At 39.1% G+C, this 23,692-nt stretch overlaps 1 protein-coding gene across 2 annotated transcripts in view; it reads right to left on the bottom strand.

Moving 5' to 3' along the window:
* The window catches only part of Dpyd (dihydropyrimidine dehydrogenase), an 870,816-nt gene that overhangs the window by 804,489 nt on the left and 42,635 nt on the right, over window positions 1–23,692 (bottom strand). For both annotated transcript variants that reach the window (XM_011240318.2, NM_170778.3), the window contains exon 2: window positions 17,881–17,991. In XM_011240318.2, the coding sequence (XP_011238620.1) occupies window positions 17,881–17,991 (111 nt within the window). The remainder of the gene's footprint in view (window positions 1–17,880; window positions 17,992–23,692) is intronic.

Below are 23,692 nucleotides of genomic sequence, written 5' to 3'. Positions count from 1 at the left end.
ATTCAATCAGCTGAGACAGAATGTCAGCTCAAAGATGGACTTACTAAGTAACCCTTACCATCCCTATCTATGAATGCTCGTGAATTATTACCGGTAGAAGCTTAACTCTGTTCTCCATGCTCTTGTCACTTACTTACTAGTAATTACCTGTGTCAAAATGGTATAGAGACCTTGAAATCCACTGAGTATTTTTGTCTACGTGTCTTTTCTGTGAAGGCCTCTGTGGGAATAAAACCTGAAATATTAACATCATAAGAAGCTATATGGGTTTTTTTTTCTGCTGGTTGCCTGCTTTTATTGTTTCAATTCACATGGCTCAGACAGACAACATTTTGGAGAGAAAACCTCCATATATACATATATAAATACACACACACATTCATGTATATACATTCACTGCATGCTCCTTTTCCCCTTCTGTGTCTGAACTTATGTCTATTCAACTACCACATAAAATGCCTAGAATGTATTCTTGGCACACCAATTGCTTTCATCAAAGCCACAGTTAAAATTAACTGAGCACTTGGAACCTATAACAGTGTCCCTCACCGGGTGGTGGTGGCGCACACCTTTGATCCCAGCACTTGGGAGGCAGAGGCAGGCTGATTTCTGAGTTGGAAGCCAGCCTGGTCTACAAAGTGAGTTCCAGGACAGCCAGGGCTCTACAGAGAAACCCTGTTTCAAAAAAAGAAAAGAAAAGAAAAGAAAAGAAAAAAGAAAAAAGAAAAGAAAAGAAAAGAAAAGAAAAGAAAAGAAAAGAAAAGAAAAGAAAAAAAAGAAAAGCAAAACAAACAAACAAACCAAACAGTGTCCCTCACTTTGGTATAGCCTACCTACTTGATGTATCCTTTACTATATCTGAAAAGTGTGCTGGTTTTCTAATTTTCTTTGTTCTGCTGCTTAAAAAAACTTCATGAAACTGCCATCATAAGAGGAAATTGGGGGCAGTGCAAATTTGTGTCCACAGCCTATGTCTACTTATATTTGGCTCCAGAACATGTATGATCTTTTATCCCATTTTGGGTGAGAGCTGTGGCTGTCTCCAATATTCAAATACTGATGAGGCCATTTCAGCCATGATTCTAATATGCAAATGCCGAATAGTCATGGAAATGCTTGGTAACAATTACAAGTAATAATTTGCAAGTAATAATTTGGGATACAGGCTAGTGACATTGAAATACATGTTTCTACCAGGGTCCACACTCCTCAATCTACCAGGGTCCACACTCCTCAAGAAAACAGACTCTCCCCCAACAGTCACTAATGGCCAATAGCTAGTCAGCTAGAGTTGGTGCCTCCTGAGACCCTCCCCACTCAATTAACTTAAACTTAAGGTAAGTAACACTAAAAATTCAATCTCCCATTTAAAGGAAACCGCTGCAGTTAGGATGTGCCCACCTGGATTAGGGCATATGAAAATCCAAGTACTTCAAAATTCACAAGCCTCAATAAAGGAGAGCTGCACATGTCAGCTTGCATTCAACTGAAGGCGCATGACTGTACTGAGCTCTTTTCAAGCCATTTCTCTATGGTCCCCACTACTCAGAGGACTGCATGCAATATTAATGCTCTCAGACTTGTGAGTACACAAGCCCACACTGCATCCCCCAATAAAAGAAAAGCTCCTCAATTCCTAATCATTTCAATAGGCTCTAATGTAATATTTCCTACATTGGAAATCATGGCACTTTATTGAAGGAAATGGGTCTGGCCAAGTAAGCTGTGTGCTGCACAGACGCCAGTTCAAAGGATCAGATGTCAAAGTGCTCCTTCTAACGTCCCTTAATCATCACTCCTATTAGTGCCTGAATAGGGCTGTGATTAAAACACTGCTGTCATTGTCTACCTATTCAGGCTTCTAGCATTCTATGTGGGTCCCACCGATTAGCGTTTGAATAGATGAGCGATTAGAAAGACAGCTGCCATTGTATGCCCATTCTGGAAAACAGCAAAACTCGCATATTTATTTTCTATGAGCACCAAATAAGTGTTTTGCAAAGGTAAAATATACCATTAGGCTCTAAAGACAATTTAGCTGATTTCTTTTGTTTGGAGCACTCTATTTTCCCATATGCAAAGATATTTCTTATTTGCAAATACAGTAATATGCTTCATTAATATCTTCTAAAATATACATATTCTGTTTTTGCAGCCATAGTCTTAACACACATCTGCTTTATTATATAGCACTTATTGACCTACAATACATCATGCAATTCCAGTTTAATATTTATGATTATGCAAAGAATTTCTGTGTAAACAAATCAAAGCAATTTGATTCCAGATCTTCTGGATCACATCTCAGTATTTTTAGAACATTATGTAGCTTGGGTGAACAATTTCTCCTAAGAGAAGTCTCTGTGTCAGATTTGGATAGTTTGCAAGAGCTCAGATTTCATACTCACTGGTTAGCCCCTTGAAAGCTCCCACATAAGCTGAGCCATGAATGGATCCCCTCTTCCCACATCATGGGGTGCAGAGGTCTAGACTACAGTGACAATTGAGCAGGGGTAACCCGTAAGATTTTTTAGAAGAAATGTTGAAGAAATTTTATAAGAAAATAATGTATTGCAACTTCATGTGTACTAGGTGAAGCTCAAAACAAATCTGTCTCCCTCTCCCTCTCCCCCCTCCTCCCCCTCTCTCTCCCTCCCTCCCTCTCATGTGTTCTTGAATGTGTGTGTGTGTGTGTGTTGTGTGTTTTGTATGTGTGTGTGTGTGTGTGTGTTGTATACTGTATGCGTATGTTGGTGTGTGAAGGACTGATTTCCTGCAATAAACTTCTGGACAATGGAGATATTCATACAAAACCAATTTTCACCACAAACGGGATAAAAAATATTTCACTGAGTAACCAAATATGAATAACATGTCTCAGAAACACAGATTCAGGTGGAACCAATCTCTGTGTCCCAATATGGGAAGAGTTTGATGAAGTGTTTCTGAGTGACAGAAAAAAAGAATATGAATATTGCTGACTCCTTTCAAATACTTTGTTGGAAACATCAGGTACACAAGGCAGCACATGGGAACTTCTGCTATAGAGTGCAGATGCCATCTGAGGGCATTCTTAGCCTTTTGGTTGGTGGACGCTAGCAGTCTGATAAGTTAATACATTCTTATCTGACAGTCACAAGAATGTTAAGTCAGACACAGAAGTTCACAAAGAATGGCTATTGAGGGAACTAAAGAAAACCCAAGATAAGTTGTAATTAGGCTCCGGCCATGCTACATTCCAAACTCTGCACAATCATGGAATTCTAGAAGTTATTCAGCCTTGCAGAGTGTTCAATGTTGGGCACGGCTTCTTTACAGGGGCTTCCTTCACAGAAGAAACAGTCTATATTCAGTCACTATTTTCAGTTCCTTCTGTCGGCCCTACTTCCATGTTTTTCCCTTTTTTCTGGTTTTCCGTGTCAGCTGTCATGAAGGAACTACCTGTGTCCCCACTTTAACAGCATCAGAAATCTACCTACTATATCAACCCCAAGTGTCAATTATCATCAGCACCAACACTCAAAAGGACTACATGTATAGCAGGCATGGTTTACTCTCATCTGACCTAGTGCACACACACTCTCGCATTTGACCTAGTACATATACTTAATTACTATCTTCATTTTGAGACAAAGAACTAAAAGCAGGAAGAAATTCATTTCAGTGAATATCACATAGCTAGTAAATGGCAAAAGCATAGAGTGAGCCCAAGCCTTTTAGTCCCTGGATGTCCAACTCTTAACCAACCTGTCCGCAGCTGCATGACAATCCTGAAACATTCCCCCTAAATTTCCAACCTCAAACATAAGGTAGTTGGTTACACAGAGAATGGTTTTCTTCTTTTGCAAACAGAACTTTTTGAAATCCACCTTTGGAGAGCTTTCTTTAGCTGTTTGTAAACCAGAACCAGCTACCTAAACTCTATTCTGATCAACAATAAAGGAGGTGTAAAAATTACTTCGCCATTATAGAATTTTTAAATGAGAGAAGAACACAATAAAAGCAGCTGAGTTGATGGGAGACAATTACAAACGAGTTTAATTTGTGTGCCACTTGGATGTAGAGAAAGTTGTGATTGGCCTGTAATAAATAATTGAACATAGCATTTCTGTAACAGCCTCAGGATATCAAGAGTTAACACTTTTCTTCTTTCTAGGCAGCTCCTGTTTTATTACACATATCTACTCACAGAATAAATCTCTAGCCACACCAAGAATAAAACACCATGAAAACCCACAGTCAAAGTGAGAACACAATATTTGACCAACACCAAACTACAGCATATATCAAACAAGGAGTCTGTCTCCTTAATGAGCTAGCTTGCACTTCTCTTAATGAAATAAGTAGATTATTGACCATGTCAATAAGTGTAATTAGCTGCCCTCATCATCAACACAACTCTCCATTGCCCTCCCTCAACTCTACTCCTGGCAGAACCCAAGCTGTCTTCTGACCTCTGATGCAGTCTTTCTCCGAGATCTTCCCCGTATGTTTTCCACCCTGACAGATTCCCACATTGTAGCCTTCCTCCTTTCAACTTCCCCCTTTAATTTCAGCTTAAAACCTGCCTTCTTAGGAAGGCCAATCTTGAATTCTGAAGCGAAGATATGTGTTTCCACGACAAGTCCCATGGCAGGCTGACTGACAAAAACTTCACTGTGAAATACAAGTTTAATGCACTGATGGATATGTGTATCCTGTCTGGGGGCTCTTTGCTCCACCTCCAGCACTATCCACAGTGGTTGACGCCTATGAGATCTCCAGTTACTATTTGGTAATTGATAAATCTCTACAAGTGTGATTCAAACTGATGTTTAGAGTGTGCCCAGCATTTAAATGGATGAACTAATTTGGATCCAGCATTTAAAATGAATGACACATTAAAAGGGTAGAACAATGAGTAAATTCTTTAAGACAGTTCACTGCTGTGTGAATTAACTTCTCTCAAACTGCTGAGCTAATGCACCAAAATATTCAGGGGATGCTCCGCAGAGTTCACACTTTGTGTGAAGGCAGTAGATAATAAATCCTAACTTCAGTCTTTAATCTGATTCCTTAAAGAAGTCTAGATGAATGCTAGCAGGTGAGAACTATGTAAAACATGTCTTCTAAAGGAAACCAATATGAATTTCGATGTATATTTAAGACTCATGAAGTCAGCAGTTCTAGCTTTAGGTCTTACATGAGTGCTCAGCCTTCCAATTGCTGAGACCCTTTTAATACAGTTTCCCATGTTATGGTGACCTCTAACCATTACATTATTTTTGTTTCGATAGAATAACTATAATTTTGCTGCTGGTATGAACCACAGTGTAAATATATGGTATACAGATGGTATTAGGCCACCCTTGTCAAAGGGTCATTTGAGCCCCCAAAGTGGCCACAAACCACAGGTTGTGGACCCCTTGAGTTAGATACTTATGCCATTTAGCAACCACTTGATCTTCCCCAGAATTCATCTCCCTTTAAGAAGATGGCCATACTCACTACAATTTGCTGTATATAAAAATAACCAAACAAAAATAACTCTATCCATCAGCATCTAAGTGCCATAACAAGACATTCAGAACCTTAGTACCAAGGACAAGCTCGGGAATACGCCAGGATTCAGTAAGTACTCTAGTCACTTAACCACACACCCAGCACTAATCTAGGTGCAGCAGATTTAGCTATGAAAAAAAATGGGTTTTCATAGACCTGACATTTTCATTAGGAGACAAAACTTTAATTCTGGGATGTAGTATGTTAGCTGCCAATTGTTCTGCAAAGAAAAATGAAGATGATAAGGGCAGATGCAGAAGAAATGCATGGGGCAGCAGATATCCACAGATGTTGGTCAATGGATGTAGCTGAGTTATCATTGTAAGGAATTTAACTCAGGGTTTACCACAATTCACTCCCAACCCATGTGCTTCTATTCTTCTCAACCCTATTATCCCATGAAACTGTTATAGAATATGGCATATATCACACAACTGAATCCTATTTTCCACTCAGTTTGTAAGTTTTGGAACGTGAGAAAACATAAATAAGATACACTTGCTTTGGGGGACAGACGTGCAAATAATATATAAAAAACTAAATTATGAGACAGCATCCATATCAGGCTTATTGGAAGATACTTTTAAAAATACCTTGTGCACAATAAACATAGTATAAATTCATAAGGAAGGAAAATGGAAGTATTTACATATCATGAACATTTCAATAATACTTGATTATGTAATTTACTACTACACCCAGACTCACAGAGGGTTCTCCCTAATCAATAAAATGTGAAAAATATTAGAACTTCTCTGAGGGGTTGGAGGGATAACTCAGCAGTTAAGATCATTTATCATTCTTACAGAAGACCCAAATTTGATTCCTGGCAACAGGTACGGCAGATCACAGGCTTTCTGAGTCCCTCTGGCTACTTCGGGCACCTGCATTCAAACACGAATATACACAGACAGAGGCCACACACATACACATAATTAATTAATAAGATGATGTTTTAAGAATAGGAAAAAAAAGTGATCTAAATCAGGTGTACACATCCCAGCACTCAGAACGCAGAGGCAGGTGGATTTCTGAGTTCAAGGCCAGTCTGTGCTTTAGAAGGAAAGCCCCCAGGAAACAAACAAACAACAAACAAACAAAGAATGAACCCTACACTATACTTCCAAGACATTCCCCCAAGAAAGGAGTATAATGGCAAAACTCAGAGTAGTGTGTTTCAGCCGCAGTTAGAAACATGAAAATCAAAGTTTCAGAGACAGGGACATAACCTAGGTGATTCGCTCACAGTGGCTGGAAGAAGTGTAAGGCAAGGGAAAAGTCAATTTCTCTCAGCTTTTAACCTTTCAGTACAGGTTACAGTAATGCTATAACGGCAGAGAGACAGGAGAGGAACAAAATGCAAGCAGATGACGGAGAAAGGGGGCTGCAGCACAGTTCCCAGGCCTCTCCACGGATGTGCTGCCAACACTAGGAGTGCGGTAGGCAGAGGATCCAGACTCTGACTTAGGAGCTAGCATCACAGGGTCTGCCACATCCTCAGGAACTTCAGAGGATGAAAAGGTTGGCGACAGAAAAGAGTCTGATGCCTGGGAGGGAAGGCCAGGAAAGACTCATAAAGATTTACTGAGTGGGTGGGAAGTGATGGGGACGTGGCTCAGCTGGACTCTAAGTTCAAATCACTAATACCTGTATTTTAGTTTTGGGTCTTTCTTTCTTTCTTTCTTTCTTTCTTTCTTTCTTTCTTTCTTTCTTTCTTTCTTTCTTTCTTTCTTTCTTTCTTTCTTTCTTTCTTTTTAAAGAAGTCCAGTACCACCAACTCTGTAAATTACACAGACAAGACATGAGGATTGCTGGCCACCAACATAGCTTTGGGTTCAATGACAATCTCAAGTGAATGCTGAGAGTGATAATGCAAGGCATGCAGGCAGTGTGCTCCTTCTTCAGAGTGTGAATAGGAAAGACACACACACACACACACACACACACACACACACACACACACACACACACCAAAATAAAAAAATCAAAACAAGACAAAAATAAATCATGGATGAAACCACGTCATATATCAAATTACAACCAGTGAGATACTATCCCTTTCGTTCATTCAGCAGCTCAGAAAAAAATGGAATAAAAATCCCAGACACAAAGAAAAGACTCCTACAAAGTAACAGAGACGAAGTCTTTCAATCACAGAGCCTGCTAGGTTAGAAATTAAGTTCCAATAGAGGAAAACAAAAGCAGTCACATTTCCTCCATCTCTAAGTATCTAGTTGTATCGGTATTCTCTACACAAACACTGCATTATCTACCAGTCCAAATAATTTTATAAGTTGTAAAGAAAAGAATTTTGGTTGTGCATTTTTTTAAATTTCAGAAACAAGCTTAGATATGAAAGTTAGTGTAAATAATAGATGAAAGCTTTGAGAATTGTTTGGCAATTTGGGGTATAAGACGTGAAGATGGGTTACGTCCTCATTAACAATGTGGTGCAAAGCTCATGAAATTGTTAATTTACACTTAGAAAGGACCTTGGTAGTCCAGCACTGATATTCACATTCTATATTAAGTCTAGCAGAGCCACATCGTTAGCTAGATAAACAAGAGTGAATGGATCTGTTAGAACTTTAATAACCAAAATAGGTATCACCTCCTAGCGACCAAGCAAACCTTTGGAGGGGGGAAATAAGCAGGGCCAGAAGACAAGGCAAACCTGAAATAATCATAATTCTAAAAGATTACAAATGAACCTCATTGGGAACACATGAAACCACACGTTAAAGGGGAAACAAGTGGTACCCCTCTTCCCTTGCAGGGACTCTGTGCTTCTCCCACAGTTGTTTTTAGCTAGATTCTCCCCTCTACATCTCCTTATTTATGGTTCGGTGCCACACAAAGCCCCATAAGATCAAAAACAAATGGAAACAAGTATGTCCCTACTTATCTTTTTTTTCATCTACTTCTATGGTAATTATCTTGGTTATTGGATCTTTAGCTAGCCCTTTATATTGTCTATTTGAAGTCAGTGCCCAACTTCCATCATGCTAACTCCTACCCTAATCTCAACAACAACCCTGTTGTGATCCCCACTCTAAATACTGCTCCTAGAAAACTCTTCCATAGCCTTATAATTACCTACACCTCTTTGTCACCAGCTCTTAACCGAAATTCATTATTTCACATCTATTAATTTACCCTATAAGCAGTAATTGCACAAACAAATTCAACTCCCAAGTTACATGTTTTGTGCAGATATATTATATTGGGCTTGTATACAAGCACATATATACATGTGAATGTGAAGGTCAGAGGGAAAGGTCAACTATCAGCATTTACGGGTTCTCTGCCTTCTTGCTCTTGAGACAATGTCTCTCCGTGGTCTGGAAACTGCCAATTAAGCTAGGCGAGTTGGTCACTTAAACCAAGGACTGTCTGTCTCTTCCTCACCAGCTGCTCTAGGATTACAAGCATGCTCCATCAAGCTTGGCTTGGATAAGTGGGTTCTGCAGATGGAGCTTATAAGCCATGAGCACCTACTATGTGTCATGTTTTTAGAATAAATTCACTACGACTCAGAAAATAAATGACTCACTGTACTTAACCATGCTTCCTATTATTTTCTTTTTCACCTGGGATAGATTTTTTTTCTGATTCATAATATTTACTGGTCTTCAAAAATTGTAGATGAGAAATGACTGCAAAATATTTATATAATTAGGACAGTTCAGCATTTTCAAAATGTCAAAAATAAACAGCGGTCTGGAACACCTGCTTAAAAGACATTGGGAACAAGTGCTCTGTGATTCATTACCCAGTCCAAACACATTTTGCAGTTAAATTCCCTATGTAATTCAGAATTTCCAATTAGTCATAGACCACTAGTAAGCTGCCGAATAATGAAATTCCTCGGCAAAAATTTCAAAATTGTCATTCTTGGGACAAAACAATGCCTTTTTTCTCTTAGAGGCCTATAATCTACTTAGTAAAACAAATTAGAGTCTGTGTAAAATAAAAATAGACTCCAACTTTTGTATACTATTCATCTCTAAGCAGCATCGAGCAGGGCACCTGAGACATGGATGCGAAGGTGTCAGGTGAATGAATAAGAAGATAAAGGCAAGTTGGGTAGGGCATGAGGACTGCACCACGCTTCCCAAAATCTTTATTTGGGGTTGCAAAGAAACGCACACACTGTGACTAGTCAGTGGCGGTGTGACTGGATCCAGTCTTACCATGGTAAACCAAAACTGAAGCCTTATTCCTGTTTTCTGAAGTCACGTGAGAACCATCATAGCCCAGGCTTTCTTGAAATTTAAAGTACATCTGTTTTCATAAACACATTTGTCTTTTTCTAAGGATGTGAAGTAAAATACTGGTAAAGATATATGACTCATTCTAGTCTAAGTAAATCATTTAGCATTTTTCAGCCTACACAATATCATGAATAAACTAAAGAATGTAATCTGGATGATTCACAAAGAACTGCAAATCACTACATGCAAGAAAATATACAGTCATAATGTCCAATGTATAGAGAATTGGGGAAACGGGAGTTCTGTCCCTTTGTTCATGCATGCGTTCATTCAATAGCTAGACATTAAGGACAAGCTATGAGCTAGGTGCCATGTGAGAAGCTGGGAACACAGTCAAGGAGAAGACATGTAAGACAAGTGAAATGTAAGACTCCTGCTCTGCTGGGTTTTACATACAGGGAAATGAAGACAATGAAGACCTATAAGGAAAAGGGGTGACTCAGTAGCAAACACTGTGAAGACAAGCAATCAAGGAAGCCCACAAAGAGCCACAAAGGGCAGGTAGAGGTTGACTTAGGGTGCCTAGAGAAAGCTTTCCTGAGATGATAGGTGAGCAAAGGAAACTGGCTGCCAGTGAGCAGGAAGACTGCAGGCAAATTCTAAGCACAGAACTTGTACAGGAGTCCTCAGCATTGCTTCTAGATGAGAATGAGCTCCACTGGGAAGGGGTTAGGTTGATCCTGGACTCAAGGCCACTGCAGAGACCCAGAGGAGAGGTGATAAGGACATTATACACACACACACACACACACACACACACAGAGAGAGAGAGAGAGAGAGAGAGAGAGAGAGAGAGAGAGAGTGTGTGTTTTATGTTACCGGAAACGATGAAGGGTGGGGATTCTGAAACTGAATTTGAAGGCAAGAGAGTTATTATGCTGTATTGAGGTACCTTTTAGATCTCTTATGAAGAACTATGTGACAGGTATTTATTTATCATGGTGGAGATAGAAAGATTACATAGAGATATAAACATAGGAGCTATATGACTAAAAATGTTACTAAATCAGAGAGGGAATGATCCCATTAATAAAGTTGTTTTGCAGAAGAAGAAGAAGGGGAAAGTCACACACTGGCCACAGAAAAAGGGATGGGCAGGAGGGACTACTGAGGAAAGAATCTCTTTCCACTAAAGAGAGATTGAAAGGCTACAACAGTCACTGTGGATGAGGCCCTGAAATAGCAACTTCAACATCTGATAACTAAATTTTCTAGAAGAAAAACTGCACAAGGATTAGATGTATGAACTTCCACAGCGGGAAGAAATGGAGGGGTAAAAGGAAGAGCCAAGATATATCCATGAGAACACCCAGTCTTACCCAGATCCAGAAGGATCTGCAGTGCCCTCCCTGGAGGCAAGGGTCAGAAACACTTTATGAGTACATCTCTGCTGGGTGTGCTGGTCACAGACATAATACCAACAATTTGAGGACTGGAGCAAGCAGATCCCCATGAGTTCAAGAGCAGCCAAGTCTATACAGCAAGTCACAGGATCCTTACTTGATCTCTGAACCACCCCAATAAAAACAAAAGGGCATCTGTTTATCTCAGGACAGAGAGGGGGTCAAGCTTATCCACTTTCAAATTAGCATGCCTTGTAAAAGGACTTCTTTTTCCCTCCATTTTCTTGTGATTGGCTATTTTAAGTATGTGCCTCTCCAAATTTAAATCAAGATCAGGCTAATGCTCTAAACAGTCCTATATCCCCTAAAGAAATAGAAGCAGTCATTAATACTCTCACAACCAAAAAACAGGCCAGGACCAGATGGGTTAAGTGCAGAATTCTATCAGACCTTCAAGGAAGATTTAATCCCAGTTCTTCAGAAACTATTCCACAAAATAGAAACAGAAGGTACTCGACCCAACTCATTCTATGAAGCCACAATTACTCTGATACCTAAACCACAAAAAGACCCAACAAAGATAGAAAACTTCAAACCAATTTCCCTTATGAATATCGATGCAAAAATCCTCAATAAAGTTCTCACTAACCAAATCGAAAAACACACCAAAACAATCATCCATCCTGACCAAGTAGGTTTCATCACAGGGATGCAGGGATGGTTCAATATATGGAAATCCATCAACATAATCCAGTATATAAACGAACTCAAAGACAAAAACCACATGATCATCTCCTAGATGCAGAGAAAGTATTTGACAAAATCCAACAACCATTCATGATAAAAGTCCTGGAAAGATCAGGAATTCAAGGCCCATACCTAAACATGATAAAAGCAATCTACAGCAAACCACTAGCCAACATCAAAGTAAATGGTGAGAAGTTTGAAGCAATCCCACTAAAATCAGGGACTAGACAAGGTTGCCCACTTTCTCCCTACCTATTCAACATTGTAATTGAAGTCCTAGCCAGAGCAATTCGACAACAAAAGGAGATCAAGGGGATACAAATTGGAAAGGAAGAAGTCAAAATATCACTTTTTGCAGATGATATGATAGTATATATAAGTGACCCTAAAAATTCCACCAGAGAACTCCTAAGCCTGATAAACAGCTTCAATCAAGTAGCTGGATATAAAATTAACTCAAACAAGTCAATGGCCTTTCTGTACACAAAGGATAAACAGTCTGAGAAAGAAATTAGGGAACCAACACCCTTCTCAATAGTCACAAATAATATAAAATACCTTGGCATGACTCTAACTAAGGAAGTGAAAGATCTGTATGATAAGAACTTCAAGTCTCTGAAGAAAGAAATTAAAGAAGATCTCAGAAGATGGAAAGATCTCCCATGTTCATGGATTGGCAGGATCAATATAGTAAAAATGGCTATCTTTTCAAAATCAATCGACAAATTCAATGCAATCCCCATCAAAATTCCAACTCAATTCTTCAATGTATTAGAAAGGGCAATCTGCAAATTCATCTGGAATAAAAAAAATCTAGGATAGCAAAAACTCTTCTCATGGAATCACCATGCCTGACCTAAAGCTGTACTACAGAGCAATTGTGATAAAAATTTCATGGTACTGGTATAGCAACAGAAAAGTAGACCAGTGGAATAGAATTGAAGACCCAGAGATGAACCCACACACCTATGGTCATTTGATTTTTGACAAGGCAGCAAAAACCATCCAGTGGAAAAAAACAGCATTTTCAACAAATGGTGCTGGCACAACTGGCAGTTATCATGTAGAAGAATGCCAATTGACCCATTCCTATCTCCTTGTACTAAGGTCAAATCTAAGTGGATTAAGGAATTCCACATAAAACCAGAGACACTGAAACTTATAGAGGAGAAAGTAGGGAAAATCCTCGAAGATATGGGTACAGGGGAAAAATTCCTGAATAGAACAGCAATGGCTTGAGCTGTAAGATCGAGAATCACCAAATGGGACCTCATAAAATTGCCAAGCTTCTGCAAGGCAAAAGACACCTTCAATAAGACAAAAAGGCCACCAACGGATTGGGAAAGGATCTTTACCTATCCTAAATCAGATAGGGGACTAATATCCAATATATATAAAGAACTCAAGAAGGTGGACTCCAGAAAATCAAATAACCCCATTAAAAATGGGGCTCAGAGCTAAACAAAGAATTCTCACCTGAGGAATACCAAATGATGGAGAAGCACCTGAAAAATTGTTCAACATCCTTAATCATCATGGAAATGCAAATCAAAACAACCCAGAGATTCCACATCACACCAGTCAGAATGGCTAAGATCAAAAATTCAGGTGACAGCAGATTCTGGCATGGATGTGGAGAAAGAGGAACACTCCTCATTGTTGGTGGGATTGCAAGCTTGTACAACCACTCTGGAAATCAGGCTGGCAGTTCCTCAGAAAATTGGACATAGTACTACCATAGGATCCCGCAATACCTCTCCCGGGCATATATCCAGAAGAGGTTCCAACTGGTAAGAAGGACACATGCTCCACTATGTTCATAGCAGCCTTATTTATAATAGCCAGAAGCTGGAAAGAACCCAGATGCCCCTCAACAGAGGAATGGATACAGAAAATGTGGTACATTTACACAATGGAGTACTACTCAGCTATTAAAAAGAATGAATTTATGAAATTCCTAGGCAAATGGATGGACCTGGAGGGCATCGTCCTGAGCGAGGTAACCCAATCACAAAAGAACTCACAGAATATGTACTCACTGATAAGTGGATGTTAGCCCAGAAACTTAGAATACCCAAGATATAAGATACAATTTGCTAAACGCATGAAACTCAAGAAGAACGAAGACCAAAGTGTGGACACTTTGCCCCTTCTTAGAATTGGGAACAAAACACCCATGGAAGGAGTTACAGAGACAAAGTTTGGAGCTGAGGCGAAATGTTGGACCATCTAGAGACTGCCATATCCAGGGATCCATCCCATAATTAGCTTCCAAATGCTGACACCATTGCATACACTAGCAAGATTTTGCTGAAAGGACCCAGATATAGCTGTCTCTTGTGAGACTATGCCGGGCCCTAACAAACACAGAAATGGATGCTCACAATCAACTATTGGATGGATCACAGGGCCTCCAATGGAAGAGCTAGAGAAAGTACCCAAGAAGCTAAAGGGATCTGTAATCCTACAGGTGGAACAACAATATGAACTAACCAGTATCTCCCCCCCCCACCCCCCGGAGCTTGTGTCTCTAGCTGCATATGAATCAGAAGATGGCCTAGTCGGCCATCAGTGGAAAGAGAGGCCCATTGGTCATGCAAACTTTATATGCCTCAGTACAGGGGAACGCCAGGGCCAAGAAGTAGGAGTGGGTGGGTGGGGGAGTGGGTGGGGAGCATGTGGGGGACTTTCTGGATAGCATTGGAAATGTAAATTAAATAAATACCCAATTAAAAAAAAGAGTTTGAGCAATCAAAACACATGAAACTCAAGAAGTAGGAAGACCAAAATGTGGATCCCTAGATCCTTCTTAGAAGGGGGAACAAAATACCCGTAGAAGGACTTACAGAGAAAAAGTTCAGAGCAGAGACTGAAGGAATGACCATCCAGAGACTGCCCCACCTGGGGATCCATCCCATAAACAAGCACCAAAACAAGACACTATAGTTGATGCCAACAAGGGCTTGCTGACAGGATCCTGATATAGTTGTCTCCTGAGAGGCTCTGGCAGTGCCTGACAAATACAGAAGTGGATGCTCATAGCCATCCATTGAATGGAACACAGGGTCCCCAATGAAGGAGCTAGAGAAAGGACTCAAGGAACTGAAGGGGTTTGCAGCCCCATAGGAGGAACAACAATATGAACTAACCAGTACCCCCCCCCAGGGCTCCCTGGGACTAAACCACCAATCAAAGAAAACACATGGTGGGACTCATGGCTCTAGCTTCATATGTAGCAGATGATGGCCTAGTCAGTCATCAATGGGAGGAGAAGCCCTTGGTCCTGTGAAGGTTCTATGCCCTAGTATAGGGGAGTGCCAGGGCCAGGAAACAGGAGTGGGTGGGTTGAGGAGCAGGGTGGGGGAGGGAGGGGATAGGGGATTTTTGGAGGGGAAACTAGGAAAGGGAATAACATTTGTAATGTAAATAAATAAAATATCTAATATAAAATTTTTAAAAAGAAAAAAAAATATGTGCCTCTCTGAGTGTTATCTATCTACTGGTTCCTCTAGTAAGAGAAAGGACAGTTCTGTTGTTCTCAATATGTGTGCAGAAAGAAAAGAAAGTAAAAATCAAATCATATACCTTGATAACAATTATATTAAACCCTTTATATATGCACAGAGAGAATACTTATGTAAAAGAAGAGATTTTATTCAAATGGTGAATTGAGTATAAGCTTGAACCTTAGCCCCCCCCCCATCTCCTCATGTAAGCTTCTTTGCTCTTCTCTCTCAGTCTCTGAGTATCACTGGAGTTTGCAGAGTGATCTGCATCTTCAACAATAAATCTTATCTTATACAATGAGATAATTATTTTTATATAGATTGGAAGCTTTTATTTTCCCATTTATACTTGCTCACTTTAGAAAACCCAGACTACACAAAAATGTCAAGAACACAATAATAATGAGCACTAATAATTGTATGGACATTTCTATTCTTTGTGGATATCCACAAAGGTATAGTTGTATGTAAGCACACACAATTATAATTAGATATAGTAATATTTTATGTGCTTTGCCTGTAATATAGATTGTGACTGCTTAATCCAGAGTATTAACTATTGAAAAATAATTTTAATGGTCATACAATTTAACACTGAATATATTTGCTTTAATTTATTTAATCATCACCCAGTAGTTGGAATTTGGAGGATGTTTCATCTATATTTTTTTCACTACTGAATAAATAATGCCTAGAATAATCTTCTTTCTACATAATTAATGTTTACCTAATTCCTAATTCTTTCCTTAGTACATACGACTATAAGATGAATGACTGGGTGTGTTTGACAGTTTAAAGTTATTTTTATAGATTAAATTGTGTCTCTGTAAAATTTTGTGTTGAAATACTAACTGCTAGTATCTCAAAATGTAGTTATTTAGAGGCAATATTTAAAGAGGTAAACAGATTAAAATAAGCCATTGGAACAGTAAGAATAGGTTAAAACACAGGAATAAGACACCATTGATTAAGCAATCTGCCCTGCCAACACCTTGCTTTCAGAATAGTCCCTACTAGGGTAGAAACTGAATGGTTCAAGACACCCTATCTGTGATGCTTTTTAATAACAACCCTATCACATAACATAAATATCAAATCAAATATTGTGTGATTGCTTTTCTACAAATTCCAAACAACAAATACTTGAATAAGACAACTTACCTCAATACTACCTTTGCCAGGTACATATTTTGGAAGAAATGAAATAAGAAAGTCTATGTATAAGATCACATCTTAAATGATCATTTTCTTAATACAGTAGTGATAATAACAATTGAAATAGGGAAAGCCTTCTATTTCTAACAGAATCTGGGACGTAAAATGTTAGATCATTTATAAATGAAAAGCCCCGGGAAAAGCATCCGATGTTTTCAGATCATAGCTCTCACATATTTGGAATGAGAGACTTATCCCTTATAGCTTTTATAAGATACATTTAAAACTGTACTATTCTGCTCATGTTCTTCAACTGTTGCCAAAATGATGCAAAATCACATGTCATAATGTGACCAGTGTGGACTACCCTGGTGTCCTTCCCAAAACCTATCAGGAAATCTCAGAGTAGACAATAGAGATCACAAGAATGAACTAAGCAAAACACAATGCCAAATCAATGCCTCTTTGTTGTTGTCAAAACCCTTTTCAGGGTGCCTGTCCTCATGTCCCATTCTCCAAAGGGAAGAAGGAAGAAAAAAAGACAAAAATAAAGTCATGTACCTTAAACAACTGTATGTAAAGAGCATCCAGAGAACATAAACCAAGCAAGCTCTTGCTACAGCCTCATTCATTATTTTGGAAAAATCGTTTGGGGGCTATTCCAGTAAAAAGGAATTGTTTCCAATTTTAAATATTTGTAGTTCATAGATCCAATGTGACCTACCCTGGTGTCCTTCCAAAGACCTGTACTGGAGTTTGTGATCAAGACATAGACACAGATAAGAAAGATCCTAAACTGGGCAGCAACTTTAGAACTCAGGCTGTGAGGATAGAAGGAACCTCATGGGAATGAGGCAGCGTGTGTTGCACAGTGAGTCCCTGCTCTCAACATGCAAATAAAAACAAATTAAAGAATTAAAAATCAGTCATGAGGAGCCCCAGAGAAACCACTCTGCTTCTGCATCGTAGTTGGGTGCAGAAGGTTTATACTGAACAGTCAGGTAGCCTTTCTCAGTGACACTGAAACTTGTGATATGGAAAATCTTTCAGCATGCTCTCATCGTACATAACAATTTTAGGCTAAATTTAAAAGAATTTAGAAAAAGAAATACTGGTAACAAACTTATAAAATTTTAAGTTTTACAGAAGATTCGCGAAGCATCAAAAACTTGTTTGCAGATATAAAATGCTTAAATTGCTTTAAAAGCATAGCAGCACCTCCTGCATATTTAATTCCATTTCTAAGATACAAAGACATTGACTTCAGTGTGGGGAATAATTTTCAGAAGGAAATAATGTGTCAGTGATACTCACAAAGCAGTTCTTGTCCGTGTTCCTTTTCCAGTGTTTCTTGTCTAGTTTCTTGGCTGCGGTGGAACGCAGAGTTGCATGAGCTTGTACTCGAGGGTTTAAAGCCAGGATACTCTGAATACAGGATAAATAACAAACAAATGGAAATAAGTAATCATGTAGGCATTAAAACAAATCAAAATTTCATTTTAGATCACTCAATTTCCCTAAAGAGAGACTTAGCTAAAGGGTGAATATTTTCATGATACATGAGAGACAGAAAAAGAAAAAAAAAATATATGTAATCTAAGCAAATTAAAAAATGATCCAAAGTTCATATATGTTATTACAAAAAACTATGAAAGAAATCTTAGACTTAACACAGCACTTTTATAGAAATATAATACAAGATTACAGGAGGAAAAGCTATGAACCAAACTTGTAATTGAGAAAACAAAATAGCCAGGCAGTGGTGGCGCATGCCTTTTATCCCAGCACTTGGGAGGCAGAGGCACGCGGATTTCTGAGTTCGAGGCCAGCCTGGTCTACAGAGTGAGTTCTAGGACAGCCAGCGCTACACAGAGAAACCCTGTCTCAAAAAAAAAAAGAAAAAAAGAGGAGAAAGAAAGAGAGAGAGAGAGAGAGAGAGAGAGAGAGAGAGAGAGAGAGAGAGAGAGAAAGGAGGGGAGAGGGAGAGAGAGGGAGAGGGAGAGAGAGAGAGGAAGGAAACAAAAAAATGTCATTGCTGTAAATTGATCATATACTAGATGAAATGTGAATGTAGTAACTTCTAATATCCCTTCTAATATCCCTTTTAATAATTCTAAAAAGTTCTTGCGCAAGAGATATTTCAACAAAACAACTCAGGCACAGGCAACATTGTAGATAATGTAGACATTTTAGAAAGCCAAAGCCAAAGTATCACTGTGTTCAATATGAGATCATTTCTAAGAGTAGTGATGAAAGCTCTACCTACATCTTCTCACCAAGCCGATGGCCTGAGAATGAGCTAAACAAGTACTGCAACAAAAAACATACCACAAGGGGCAGGGAAAAACCATTAGGGTTTTTTCTTCACAAAGAACTATGCACAACTAAGGAATGATGAGAGTGGGAGAAATTGTGTTTCCCAGGGGAAAGTACAACAATTGATTATCCAATACTAAAAGGCTAGCCATGAAAATAGAGAAACAACTAACATTATACAGACTGGGCAGATTGTAGTTAAGAATATATTATATGCATATAAATATATAAATGTAAAAATAATTAAAAGAAGTATAAATTTGAAAGACCTTGTAAGTATATACAGGAGGGCTTTGGAGGGGAAAGGGAGAACGGGAAAATGGTGTAATTATAGTACAACCTGAAAAAATAGACACAATCATAATAAAAATCATAATCCAATGTGCCCAATAATAAGCAAAAAAAAAAAAAAGCTTATTTTCATCACAGAGGAAAGTATGCAGTGACAAGTGCTTCAGCTGAACCCAGTCAACATTTCTGTGAATATCTTAAACAGTTCTGACATGGTGAAAAGCACTATGTAATAGCGAGGGAAAAAAAGAAAAGATTTAGAAAAAAAAAAAAAGAAGCTGTGGAGTTGGCCAATGAATAGAGTACTTGCTGTGCAAGCAAAAGAATCCACATCCAGCTTGCCAGGATGCAGGACTAAAGCCAGACAGGGCTGGTGACTGCTGGTAAATCCAGCCTTCTAGAAAGAGAGACGGGGATCCCCCGGGCAAGCTAGCTAGTACAAATACCTCGAATTGGTGAGTTCCAGATTTAGCAGGGCATGTTGCTTCAGTAACATGAAGAATTATTTTTTTTTAAACACCTGGCATCAATTTTGGGGTGCCATACATGCACACACTTCTGCATGCATAATGTACACATGAACATACATATGCACATACACATGTGCAGCACACACATATAAAAAGAAAACCAATCAGAAAAAAAAAAAAACAGAAAAGACACAGATATTTTCAGTCTTTAACAAAATGGGAGGTAATTTCTTTTGCATTTGTAAGAAATTAAATTTTCATACTGTTTAAAGATTTTAATTCAGATATTAATAAAATGTTCTCAACTGAGACAGAAGTAGAAATCACCCTTTACCTCAGTCATCCACAAGGGCACATGTGTCAAAGTTCTCCTCTAGATTTTCTTTCATAATTAGATCTGCCATTTTGTTATAGAGCTCGCAAATACCTCTACCAGGTCAGGTAACCTCAACTTACCCCTGCTTATATAAGGATGCTTTCTTCCCTCAAAAACTGACAACGTTGGAGGATCGAGTATTGGGGATTTTCTGTTTAGTCTTTGAGTGTCTTATATGCAATGTCAAGAAGACAGCCCATGTTTATATCTTCAAAAGGAGTGGTTCAAAAGGGTCTGTGTGTGTGTGTGTGTGTGTGTGTGTGTGTGTGTGTCTGCTGGCAATTTAACTCTCAATGAACTACTTATAATTTTTTACATAGACTAGAAGAACACATTAAGACATAAATGGAATGCATGACATAATATGTTACGTAAAATTAGAACACACACTCTAAAATAATGTGGCGTAAATATGAACTCCCAAGGTTATCTACAACTGGAATTCCCCTATATGGTTTATGCATGCCATGGCTGAAAACAATTCTCACAGGGGTTCTTTCAACCCAGGTCCTAGTGCACCTGACAAATCCAAGATCTTTATAAAAGCCTAGATTTTATAATTTCTTCAAAATTACCCTAGCAAGCTCATCTTTTCCACACATTAAAATGAATTCTTTTTGGAATTCTATAAAACTCTCCATAATGCCAAGACAAGTGAATAGACAAATTTTTACTACTAAGTAGGTGCTAACATTGCCCTTTCTCTTTTGTACTACTCAGTTCCTTACATCTATCTAAAGTAATCATCTCCTAGGTGGTAAATGATTTGTAGAATATCTATTACATAATGATACAAAGAGCTTCAAATGGTGTAAAATACACACATTGCCTATGATTAATTTTGTACTTAATAAATAAGGATGGAATAGGAAAAAGATACATTTATGCAGCATTTGATATAAAGTGGTAATAATGTCATCTACCTTAAGGTTTTAGAGTTTAAAACCTTTTTGCATGCATTGTATAATTTAAATAACAAACATCTACTGCTACATCCTCATTTTGGATGAATAAACAAATTAAAGCTGAATAAATACAATATTTACTTATGTAAGGAGGACTGAGACATTCTGATGTGATTCAGTCCTCTTGTAGGATTTTAATTCAAATTTTTCTACATATAAAGCCTTTCTATGTCTAATGTAGAAACTTTTAACCACATTTAAAAAAGCAAATACTAAATGTCATCTGAATAACTTATTAAAGGATTTATATTGGGTAGCAACTCTGACAACCTGAGGTCAACCCCCAGGACCCAGTGGGTATCAGAGTAAAAAAAAAAAAAAAACAAGTGTGTGCTGTACTCTGATTCTTTACATGCACCCTGGCATAGTGTAAACACACACACACACACACACACACACACACACACACACACAGAGAGAGAGAGAGAGCAGAAAGAGAGAGAGAGAGAGAGAGAGAGAACACAAAGAGAGATACTAAATACAATTAAAAATTAATATCAACTCCCCCAAAATTTAAAAATAAAACTCAATGTGATCTCTTGACTATACTGTAAAAGGTAAACACTAGAGCACTTCAGGACTCATGTAGACTAACTTCAAACAGCTGGTGAGAACAACCTTTAATTTATCAGGAACTTGTCTTAAGGAGGAAGAAGAAGAGGAGGAAGAGGTAAAGGAGGAGGAGAAGGAGGAAGAAGAAAAGGAGGAGGAAGAGGAGGAGGAGGAATATCAATTGAAGACACTTGGCTGCAATTCAGAAAGAACCCTGAAGATCCATGGGGTCTGAAATACCGGCCGCCACTGTCTAACCCGTCCCAGGTCCATGCCACAGTAACCCCACCCCCACCCCCCACCCCACTAGGAAAGTGTAACCCAGAAAGGAAGGCTTCTTCTGCTCAATTTCCAATTGAAGGCAAAGGCAGTGACATCTCAAGTGCCTGTCAGGGAAGAACAATCCATCAGAATGTCTCAGAGCCCCACCCCCAATTATGCAGAATGAACTCAAGAAAACCTAGCTTAGTGGCCAAGAGTTTCTTGTACCTAGGCCAGTCTTCACTGGCTGATTAGAGGCTCAACTGTGATGGCAGTGGCACAGCAACAACAAACGGTCACACCAGAGACCGTTGCTAGCACACTGTGTGCTGAGCACTGCTCATCAGGATCAATGCACTGACCAACCCAAGGATGATTACCCACACCCAGTGCCCTGATCACAAAATTAGCATGTCACTTTTGGAGAAGTAGTCACTGTCACTATCGCAAGCTCTGGAGCTCTGGTACAGAGATTTTCCCAAACGAAGAGGCAGTGATGTGAACATAACCCTCCTCACATGAGTTGAATTTACTTGGACCCCTGTTTGGGGGAGCTTCAATCCCAGGAGTCTTCTTATGAGATATTAAGACTTTGATGTGGTACATTTACACAATGGAGTACTACTCAGCTATCAAAAATAATGAATTTATGAAATTCCTAGGCAAATGAATGGACCTGGAGGGCATCATCCTGAGTGAGGTAACCCAATCACAAAGGAACTCTCACAATATGTACTCACTGATAAGTGGATATTAGCCCAGAAACTTAGGACACCCAAGATATAAGATACAGTTTGCTAAACACATAAAACTCAAGAGAACGAAGACCAAAGTGTGGACACTTTGCCCCTTCTTAGAATAGGAAACAAAACACGCATGGAAGGAATTACAGAGACAAAATTTGGAAGTGTGACAAAAAGATGGACCATCTAGTGAATGCCATATCCAGAGATCCATCCCATGACCAGCTTCCAAATGCTGACACCATTGCATACACTAGCAAGATTTTGCTGAAAGGACCCAGATATAGCTGTCTCTTGTGAGACTATGCCAGGGCCTAACAAACACAGAAGTGGATGCTCACAGTCAGCTATTGAATGGAGCACAGGGCCCCCAATGGAGGAGCTAGAGAAAGTACCCAAGGAGCTAAAGGGATCTGCAACCCTATAGGTGGAACAACATTATGAACTAACCAGTAACCCGGAGCTCTTGTCTCTAGCTGCATATGTATCAAAAGATGGCCTAATAGGCCATCACTTGAAAGAGAGGCCCATTGGACCTGCAAACTTTATATGCCCCAGTACAGGGGAACGCCAGGGCCAAAAAGGGGGAATGGGTGGGTAGGGGAGTGGGGGGTGTGTATGGGGGACTTTTGTTATAGCATTGGAAATGTAAATGAGCTACATACCCAATAAAGAATGAAAGAAAAAAAAAGACTTTGACAGCAAACAGTTTACAAGAGGCTAATGTCTTCCTTGGGAAAAAAATATATAAGTAACATGGCAGAGAGTTCACCAGAGAAAACAAGAGGAGCAGGTAAAACAAGCTCTTAAGAAAAGCCCACAAAGACTGATCTCAAAAGCAACCTTTATAAATGGGTCCAAAATCAACTGAAGCATGTCACAGGGCGACTGATCCTTCAGGGCACTACACAAAGCAGGCACTAAGTGTGTTAGCAACATGAACAAAGATTCAGAGAGAGAGGAGGAGAGGGGCCAGTATGAGAGCTCCACTGAAACTACTGTACAAATCCCAGGTCACACAGAAGATGCTGTGCTTCATAAAACAGGGCAAAACCAAAGATGTGTGTCTAAGAAAAGGACTTGTATGGAGCTGGGGTTTGGGGAACAATACTGGAAAGGAGATAAGAGAGTGCCTTTGAGAGTAAACCTAAG

The sequence above is a fragment of the Mus musculus genome, chromosome 3 (assembly GCF_000001635.26).
Source record: "Mus musculus strain C57BL/6J chromosome 3, GRCm38.p6 C57BL/6J".
Lineage (NCBI taxonomy): Eukaryota > Metazoa > Chordata > Mammalia > Rodentia > Muridae > Mus > Mus musculus.
The sequence above is the reverse complement of the archived record's forward strand: the minus strand, read 5'-3'. Positions and strand labels throughout refer to the sequence as shown.